Raw genomic sequence first — 10,514 nt, forward strand, 5'->3', positions numbered from 1 at the left:
AGCGTTGTATTCAGTTCTCCTGGTTACTTTCACTTAAATACAACAAACAAAAGAAATGACGCTTTGTTTATTGAACTCTTTCAAACTTCTCTGGATGCTTTTGAAAAGTTTTTAATGAGAAGACGGTTTGTTTAGAGACAAAGTCTGCTCCCTGTTTTGGTTTGATGCTTTTAGCGTCGAACTCAGTTCACAGTTCAGCTGCATGTTGGTTTAAACTGATGAAAGCTGCCTCTTCTCTGTTCGCTCGTTCTTTTTATTATTCTGTACGTGTCCAGAGCAAGAGTGCTTTTCAACAACCTGCAGCATAATCTGAATGTATTATGATTTTATTCAAGGAAGAGCTGAAATGCCGAGCGAGGGAGAGGGAGCTAGAGAGAGATGAGAGTTTCTGAACAAAGCCCTCGCTTACCCGTTGTGTGGGCTGCACTGCTGAATAAAAACCAGCTTTCATCTCTCTCTCTCTCTACATCAACCTCCCCTCCACCAACTCAGTGTCAAGTTCTGCCATGAGACACACAATGATCTGTGTGTGCATATTCGTGCGTGTGTACGTACAGTAGAATGAGAAGCTGGCTGTCCTTTTGGCAGGCAGCAGCACACTGAAGCACCTCTCAGAGAAACTGGACTATTATTGAACAGCTGAGAATCACTCTTAGCTCACCGTGAAACATATCGCTGCTCTCTCTGACACACACAGATGCAATAAAAGACATTCAAGCACACGCAGAAAAACACCAAACACAATAGTTTCCGCAATGCGAGGATGCACAAATCTATTCGTTTGTGGAAAATGCTGCCTTCATGGTTAATCTGACCTTGATTAGAACAGGAAATAGAAAAAAAAAAGCACCTATCTGTCCGCTGAGGTCTCTCTGCAGGTTCTTTGGTAGATTTCCAGCAGCGGGGGGGTGAAAGCGGGATAATGACACAGCTGGGCTCATCCTCGTGTCTGAATACAAACTGAGACCTGCAGATGGTACAGATTCTGTGAAGGACGCCGTTTGGATGGTAAGTTTCAGAGGTCAGAGGTCAAAGGTTAAAGGTTGTGTTCAGCCACACGGGTGTGTGTTTTTTTTTTTTTTTTTTAATTTCATGTTGTGTAACCAAACAGCTGATTGTTGTGTTTGTGCGTGGCTCCCTCTGCTGGATGACACCGGAAGTTACACAACACTGAAGTCAAAGAGCTTCTTCATAAAAGAGGAATCACTCCTTCATGGAGGGCTCATTTCCTACTGCTTGTTTTACAGCAATATTAGACAAATTATCACACAACTGTAGAATAGATGAAAACTTCCTGGTTATTTTAACCAATCAGTCTTATTTATTCTATAATTTTGTTAATTTTAAGCTTTCGTTGTTGCTGATTTTATCACATTTTAACATCAAACACGCATACAGTCATTCATCCTGCAAGCATTTTACTCTTTGGCCGCTCTCTGCCTCCCCATTGGCCCAGCGGCTGCCACTTCACTCTCTCTGATTGGCTCGGAGCGCGTGCTGCGTCACGCCCAAAGCGGAAGTGAGCACTTGCACATCTTCGGCTCGGAGGAGGAAGAAGAAACCGACAAAAACACGTTTTAAAAAACAACACAACAAGACGGTTTCCAGCGGAGCTCAGATCGACACCGACATGCTCTCCGCGGTGTTGGTGTCGGTTTTGCTCGTCGTCTGTCCGGTTGGAGCAGCCAAGAACGGAGGTGACGACGAATGGGTCCATCTGCCGAACAAATGTGAAGGTCTGTCCGAAAACAAGCCTCCATGTCCGGGCATCCGTCAGGATCATCACCGCTGTCTATAAAATCTGTGAAATAATCTGACACCTGTTAGCTCAATCGTTTCTGCAGATTTGGCTTTAAAATAAGTAAAATCGACAATAATTTTCTATCTAAAGTGATTTATAGTCTTTTCTTCTCTGCAGTGGTTTCATTTATTCAGGCTTGTTTGTTTTGATTTTAAATTGTCTGAGCTGTGCTAAAAGCACTATAAATAAATCTATTATCATTATTATTGGATGTGAATCCCTTCAGATAGCTAGTTTTGTTGTCTGGAGGAAATTTGAAAATGCAGAAGTTATTTTGTCCAAAAACAGACACACATGCAGCAAATGTAAATTTCCTGGTTAGATTTCTGGCCAGTTGCAGATCAACACCCTCCGTCTGTTTTTCAGTCTGTAAGTTCGTCAGCATCGAGATGAAGTTGGCATTCGAGGAGACAGGGAAGACCAAAGAAGTGATCGACAGGAACTACCGCTTCATCGACAGCAAGGGAGCACCACCAATCAAATATGTCAAGTCGTAAGTGTTGTGTCTCATTGTGTGTTCTTTCTGGGGGTTTGTGCACGTGATTCTGTTGAACCTAAGACCTGTGGGAGGACCAGCCACTCACACACTGACAGAAGCAGCTGCTGATAACAGAGTGAGGCTGTTTCTGACTCTGAGCAGGATTCTACTTCCCCAAATGTGCTCATCTGAATTATTTCCACGATTCATTGATTTGAAGTTGACACTGTAACTTTTGTGACCATGTCAATAAATACCTGGATACTCAACAGTCAGTAAAGGTGCACATCTTCTTTTTCTTGCACTTGTTTTCTTTCCATTTCCTTTTTTTTTTTAGCAATTTTAGTAATTTTAGTGATTTTTTTAGTTTCCATTTCTGATGTGGTTTGAAAATCTCTCGCTCTGCTTTGTTGCGTTCTTGGTGCTGCTGGTTGACGTTAATGACATCACACAGGGAGAGGAAGTTGGAGCTTAACAGTTCTTTTCTATTAAAAGAGTGAAAATACATCCATATAAACTTTGTTTTGTGACATTGCACATCGAGGTCAGAGTGATATGTCCCCTATGAAGGGCAACTTTCTGAGTGTCTGCTCATGAAGTTGGATGGTACGAATATAAATGGAAACCTATTTTTGGGTAAAACAGGAATCTAGTTCGCTGAACCAGCTGCAGCAGAGCAGACACACAATTCAATGACTGATTATCTGCTGTAAATAAAAGGTTGTGATGTTAAACCTGACTCTCTCTCTCTCTCTCTTTGGGCAGAGACCTGAGATTCATTGAAGTTGTAGAAAATGTGTGTCAGAGGCTGCTGGAGTACAATTTGCACAAAGAGAGATCCGGCAGCAACCGCTTCGCCAAGGTCAGTGTGCCTGATGTTTGAACTGGGATTCTGAGCTCAGTTTTAGTTGTGTTGCGTGAACATGAGCATGTTTTAAGGTCTTCTTACAGTGTGTGTGTGTGTGTGTGTGTGTGCGCAGGGCATGTCAGAGACCTTCTCCACGCTGCACGGTTTGGTGAACAAAGGCGTGAACGTGGTGATGGACATTCCCTACGAGCTGTGGAACGAGACGTCAGCTGAGGTGGCCGACCTGAAGAAACAGGTGAAGCCACGGCAACGCCACATTCAAATCTCACTGTTCTTACTAATTCTTTGTGTACTTTATGTCAACAATGTCACCTCTTAAGCTGACTCAGTATTTTGTGCAAAACGCGTTTTCACGTCACAGAAAAAAGGAGCGCGTTCTAAATTGTCACTTATGTTGATAGTCATACTAATGTGTGTGTGTGTGTGTGTGTGTGTGTCAGTGCGACGTTTTGGTGGAGCAGTATGAGGACGTGATTGAAGAATGGTACAAAGGAAACCAAGAGGAAGATCTGACAACTTACCTGTGTGAGAAACACGTTCTTAAAGGACAAGACAAAGGTACACAGACAGACACACACCGTTAACGCTTTCATTTATTTCATTGATCTGTCCTCCCTTTTTATTTTTCTCCTTCCCTCTTCATCCTTTTCTAACCCTTTTTTCTTCTTGTCCTTCTCTGTCCAGCTTGTCTGGACGAGAATTGGACCGCCAAGAAGAAGGGAGACCAGGCAGCTATCGCAGAGGACAAGAAGAAGAAGAAAAAGAAGAAGGGGAAGGGGAAGGGGAAGGGCGAGGAAGGAGGAGAGGGGGGAGACGGCAGCTCTGAGGGAGAGAAAGCTGCCAAGAAGAAGAAAGAGAAGAAGGTGAAGAAGAAGAAAAAGAGCAAAGCTCCGGTGGAGAAGACGGATGGAGGGGTGACGTCCGACGAGGAGATCCAGCCTCAGGTGCATCTGTCCGGGCAGAAGACGGAGCTGTGAGTCCTGGTCTCCATCTGGGCCTGGATCAGGACCAGGACCGGCTGCTGGAAACAAAATCAAACTCTTAGTAAACGCAGTCTGCGGCTTCTGGAAACGTCTTGGAGGTTGGGATGAGATGGTGTCCTGCTCGTCACGGTTTTAAAGTCTTTATTTTAGCTGAGATCGATCCCGCTATGTCCAACGTGACGATGGTCCAAACGACAGCTTAATTCTTTAGTTCGTCTTTTGTTACACCTCGGTCGTTTTTGTCCTTCTGGACTCATAACAAACATAAAACTTCACATAAACATCCAAATTTAGTCAAACGTAATGAAGCAACTGGTTGGATTTTAATTCAGTTATTAATCTGATCAGAATATCAGCGTCTGCTCCTCCGGTGACGCCATTTTAGGTTTTCTGGATTAAAATCTGAATAAATTCATCTGAAAAAATCCAGAACTCCAGAAACCAAACAGTGTTGAACTTCCTGCTTCAATTCATTTTTCATTCATTAATTTATTTTTCATATTTTCTTCAGCAGTGTATTTATTCCATTTGTGCTCACTTTGTCAGCTCTTTTACTCTTTTACAGCGATGACACGGCTGTATTTTATATCAGAGCAAACCAACTCCACAACTCAAACATTTTAATCGCGTGATGCAAAACGATTGTTCCTTCTTCTTCACTGTTTTTTTCCTTCCCAGTATAAACATGAAAATAACTCTGAGGTGGTTTTTGGTTGTTGTTTTTTTTTTTCCGCCCATGATTTGTGTTGTTGTAATTGTTCTCATGTTATTTTCCATTTTGTGTCTCGTTTGCTGATGAAAAGCTGCTATTTAAAAGTGTGTGTGTCAGTTTGTTCATGTCTGGACTGAGAATTAAGGTTTTGTATGTGTTTTTTGCATTTTTTGAAGGATGTGTGTGTGTTTGTACAGATTTTTATTCTGAATGCTGCCTGTGTTGTTGTTGCAGTTGCTTTTTGAAACCACAAGCAGAAACATCAGTGGATAAATAAACAGGTTGGAAAACTCTGTACATGATGAAATGATTTATTCCTCAGTGGAATCGTCATGTTGATGTCGTCCCTCCGACTTCTTTAAACTAGAGTCATTGTCTCTCCATTCCAAACATTTTGAATAATTGTTAGAAACAGAAGTTTATTGTAGTTCTCCGTGTTCACACAGCTGTCAGGGTGTGATGTTTAAATTTGACCACCAAGGGGAAGCAGAGTTCTACATTTATCCAACACACACAACTTCTGCTGTAATAAATAATCTTTACGAAAACATTGTGCTTTAAATTGGCAGCAAATCTTCCCCAAACAATGATATATATATATATTTTTTATTATTTATTTATTCTGTCCTGAATATTTTTGACTGAATTCAGTTCTACAATTATCCAGACTGATGTGATTATCATTATGAATTTTGGACAAACTAAACTAAACTAGCTGTTTCACCCAGTTGGGCTCCTGATGCTAAGCTAGGCTAACGCAGGAGTCACATTTCCTCCACTGTCGCTCACAAATAAACGAACTGAACTAAACCTTTAGATAAATAAAGACTCTGTGGTTGGCGGTCTTTTTTAAGGGGATTCTGGGTAATCAGCCATTTAATTAATAAAACATCAATGAAATAAGATTTTAGTGAAAACATTTTGATCGAAGAGTTCTCTGATTGGTGTGACTCATCGGTCACGTTATAAATTGCGTGGAAAGGGGGCGGAGCTTAGAGGACATCCGGCGCTCTCGTGCCGCAGGAGTTCGGGCGGCCGTTTTCGTGTTCGCGGCTTTTTTAGGCACCGAAGTCCGCAGGAAGTCCATTTGGGGACAAAACGGCGCCATTCGTGACCTTCAGCAGAACCCGTCTGCAGGAACCTGTTCGGATTTATTCTGAAGGAGCCATGCGACGTTAATTACGAAGACCCGGAACACCCAGGAGGCTTTGGAAGCAGGAAGTGACGTCACGGACCCGCCCCCAAAACACCTGGCATGAGCTCACCTCCCTGTCGTCATCGAAGGTCAGAAAATTTCATTTAATCAAAAGTTTTTAATTAATATGAGCAGTCTGTAGTTTTAAGTGCTATTTTAAAAAATATCTGAGTGAAAATGAACAATAACAGCTTTATTTTATGACGTTAAAGAATTGTTTTGTATGTTATAAAAAACTTTTAATTACTGATATCTTTAACTATCACGTTAAAATCATCACAACAGGTACAGTAGAAAAAAAAGGTTTAGTTGTTATATATGTGTAGAAAAACGATTAAATTAATTTTTTTAACTTGAAGGTTTTTATTGGAAACTAAAAAAAAGGTTAAATTTTTAACACTTTGCTCAGTAGGGAAGAATTTGATTTCTAGTTTTTCTTTTTAAACTTTCTTATATAAAGCACAAAATGATCGAAAATATCGACCAAAGATGGCAGAAAGTTTAAGTCCGTATCAGATGGACGACATCGATGACCTTCTTAAATCTGATCATAGATAACTTGACAGGATAAAACTTCTCTCTTTAACTTTGTACACATTCTATAAATTAGTGAAGAAAAGCTCACGTTTTGTTTATTCCTGAAACGCCATCAGTGTTTTGTCCCATGTACCTGATGATGATGATGATGATGATGATTTAACTTCACCTGTTTAAGTGATTCTCCTGCACTTCTTCTCCTGAACTGAAGGTGTCGCTCCGTCTTTGAATGTCACAGCGTTTCTGTTTCACCTTGTACTGAACTGACCAACAGCCAAATCCACTTAGGCTGAGACAAAATGAAATGGCCGTGTGTGTGTGTGTGTGTGCGTTGTGTGTGTGTGTGTGTGTGTGTGTGTGTCCAAAGTAAATTCAATCCATCAGCCTCTTTTCTCCCTTTCAACAATCAAATTCACACACTTTTATATTTCTCTGAGTGTGCGTTGTGTGTGTGTGTGTTCATGCAGAGAATAGAATAACATTTTCCATCTTTAAAGTATGTATTTTGTCTGAATGTGTGTGTATCCATGCTGTGTGTGTGTGTGTGTGTGTGTGTGAGGTGTTAGATGTGTTTATTTGTTGAATAATTCACAGCTGGGTGTTTATAGAAGACTCTGTGGCCTCAGCGCTGCAATAACACAGGACAAATATTGTCACACTCACACACACACACTTTATCAGCCATTCCAGGGTTGACAGTTTATTTGGACGCTGTGGATGGTGGAAATGGAATGTAGAGACACAATGTGGACACACACTTATATTACCTGTGGAGACTCTTTTTCTGGTGTTATTGGGGACCAGCAGGTTTCTTTCTTTTTTTTTTTTTTTTTAATCTTTTATCAGAGTAGTTTATTTTAGACAGCAAATGTCATTTCCACGAAGTACGACTTCCTGACTTATCCGTCGTCCTTGTCGCTATCACTAACATGTATGGGAAGTCGAGCTAGCAGCTAGCTGCCATGTTTCCCGGATAAATGAGATTAATTTCTAACATCATCCTGCGGCTGAGTGTGACGGCCGACTCTCAGCGATCGGAGGCCACTTTGTCCTCGTTTCTGACTGGACGATGCTAGCATGTAGATCTGTCTGCGTATGAAACATTAATGTGAACACAAAATCAGCTCAACCAAATTAAAACGGAACTCTAATCTGGATAAAAACCATCAGTGTAATTAAAACCGTCGTCTGTTTCCCTCTAAATGGAGCTTCATCTAAAAAATGAACATCATGTTGTGTTGAAGACTGCAAACTACAGACTCATCAGGGAGGAGAAGGGACATTTTCCCATAGATGTCAATCCATTTTAAAATGTTAAATCTCTCAGGATGTAAATTTACTCCAACTGAAGATGAATCGAATGAGTCAGACTCATTATCGTTGTTTTGGTCTCAGCCAGTTAAATTTGTGTTTTCTTCTTGTTGTGTTACCGATCAACACCAGAGTTGTTCAGGTGGCTTCAATCTGCCCATCTGTGTTTAAGATATCCTGACAACTCTTCAAAAGTCAGGTTGTTTCCTTTTGGTGATCAGCGATCGCAGCTGAAGACGCACGAGGAAAACATGTTCCTCATCTTTGGCACCGCGAACTGAGAACAAAGATAGTCTTAAATGAAATAATCATCTCGTGCGTCGTGATTAAAGCCGCTCTCCGCCCTCCGCGGTCTCGGATGTTGACGTTGCAGCTCGTTCTGAGTTGATCACATCAACACTTTCAAGCTGTAGCAACAAAATGTCGCCCCGCTCTCCAGTTTCTCCTGATATGACCTGAATGTGACACGAGAGGCAGAAAGAAGAGGTGAGAGTAATTACAGGAGGGAAGGGAGGTGTTTGAGACGGAGGGGGTTCGTCTGATGTTTTAACCTTTGCTGACCCGGAAGAACAAACTCCATCATAACGGGAGCTGCAGAGCTTTCGAATTTAAATTTCTCTGCGGCCACTGTAATCCATTTTCCTCTGCTTTGTTTGGAGGTTTGTTGTGTTTCCATTTTCACGGGTTAAACAACAGACAACCTGCCGGTGTTGACCCCCAAACCCCCCATTACTCTGCAGACGGAGGGAGAAAGAGATGGCGGCAGGAACGACTGCAGAGGAAAAGGCAAAATGAGTCAAACGCTTAATATCCATCAGTTATTCTCCTCCCTCCAGCCTCGGCGCTCCCATTCATCTTCGTTCTCCTCACAGCGGTGCATTCAGGAGAAGGTCAAAACCCGGAAAATAGGCTACACATCGGGCATTTTGTCACCAGGCACCCTTCGCCTGCCTCCCAACGCCGAGGAGACGCGCACAACTGGGACACAGCCGCGGCCAAAAATACATCAGGCGGAGCGACGGCGGCAGCAGCAGCAGCGCTGCATGCTCTGCCGCCGCATTCGTTCTGCATTTACGCCACATTTGTTGTCCTTTTCGGGGAGCGCAGGAGGCCGCGACCAGGTGACATTTCAGAGCCTCCAGTTTGGAGACGAGGCGACCCAGTTAAACGTTTACTGGGCTTAAACATCCAACTCATAAAATTAGCAATTAGCAGTAGAAAGCGTTCAGAGTTGGGGGTCGGTTGCATAAATTGCCTGAAGTTAAGGCTTTTTTTAAGGTCTTAGTTCAAGTAGTTTTAGGATATTTCAGCCATTTCACAAAAGCTCTTCAGTCTCCTCACGGAAAGAAAAACTGAAACGCCCCAGGTTCCTCCCACTCTGTCTGAGGATGTATCCTCAGATGTGTCCTCACATCCTCGCTCTTAACCAGGAATTGATTTTACATTCATGTCGGTTTATATTTTGTCTGGAGTTTCCTTTTTAAGAGACTTACTTAAGGAGGAAATAAACCTTAAAGACTTCAGGAGTTTTGTGCAAACCTTGAAGTGACATTTTGAGCGGTGAGGTGAGCAGCTGGCGCAGCGGTGGCGAAGGAGAAGGTGTTGTTTATCTCGATGACGTGGCGCCGCGTCGGTGTGTGCTGGTTTGCATTTACGGCATCGACACCAAAAGCTGAAATATTTAACGGCTGACTGGGCGTCTCTTCTGTTTTTTCAAACCTTTTTCCTTTATAAAGGAAAACACCTCAGCATGTCTGCACATATCCAGAATCAGGAAGCAGCAAAAAGTGTGTAAAGCAGAATAACCAAAGAAAAGTTCCTCTCGTGTGTTTGGGTTGTTCTACAGCCGATCTGAAGTTTCTGAATATCGTGACGTCCAATCTGGCAACAATCAAAATGCAGCGGCGGCAGGAAGCGGTCGGATCTTGTTGGGGTTTCGGTGCGATTGGCCGATAGAGTCTGGCTGAACATACGGCTTTAAATATTAAACATTACTCCGTGACATTTAGTCAAACATTTAGTCGTGACTTGGGAATTGTGATATTTGTAGCCTCGCAGCATTGTGTTTAGTCGTTTTCTACTGAGACGACAAACAGCCTGTACCCAGGAGGAGAGTATTTTTTAAAAAATTAGACCATCGCACTAAAATTCAGCACCTAACGGCTTTCTGGGAAGAAAAAAACAAAGCGAATCGAAACAAGCATCGAAGATGTGATTCCTGTGGGTTTTGTTAAATATCTGTGATCAGAGAATGAGGTTTGTAAAGATCTCACCCTGAGGTGGAGGCCTTTTCGTCTTCCAGTCATATCATCTGTAGAAAAAGCAGCAGAGAATAATAAACGGAGCTTCGGGCCGGACTCCTCGTGAGCAGATTCAGCTCGACGGGAAGAATAAAACCCCTCGTGCCGTCGAGTCGAGCAGTAAAAAGGGATCGTCAGGTCAAATTTCCAAGCGTACCCTGAGCTCGGGGCCCCGTGGGGACGATACAGCAACAACACTAATGGCGGGATACGTGGCATTTAGAGCAGAAAGGTGTGACATGCAAGCCTTCACACTCAGTCTGTCTATCACACGTACATTTGCATACACACACACACACACACACTTTAATACACGCTCCTCAGGGCCT

The 10,514-nt window shown here is 42.6% G+C and overlaps 1 protein-coding gene across 1 annotated transcript; it reads left to right on the top strand.

The window, feature by feature from the left end:
• The first annotated feature begins 1,542 nt into the window (after nt 1-1,542).
• Nucleotides 1,543-5,137, top strand: cnpy3 (canopy FGF signaling regulator 3). The gene is made up of 6 exons (XM_029526587.1): nt 1,543-1,736; nt 2,168-2,294; nt 3,045-3,141; nt 3,260-3,382; nt 3,588-3,705; nt 3,832-5,137. The coding sequence occupies exons 1-6, from the start codon at nt 1,631-1,633 to the stop codon at nt 4,122-4,124; spliced, it is 864 nt and encodes a 287-aa protein (XP_029382447.1). The 5' UTR covers nt 1,543-1,630; the 3' UTR covers nt 4,125-5,137.
• Nucleotides 5,138-10,514: the final 5,377 nt, after the last annotated feature.

Source organism: Echeneis naucrates, chromosome 18 (genome assembly GCF_900963305.1).
Source record: "Echeneis naucrates chromosome 18, fEcheNa1.1, whole genome shotgun sequence".
Taxonomy (NCBI): Eukaryota; Metazoa; Chordata; class Actinopteri; order Carangiformes; family Echeneidae; genus Echeneis; species Echeneis naucrates.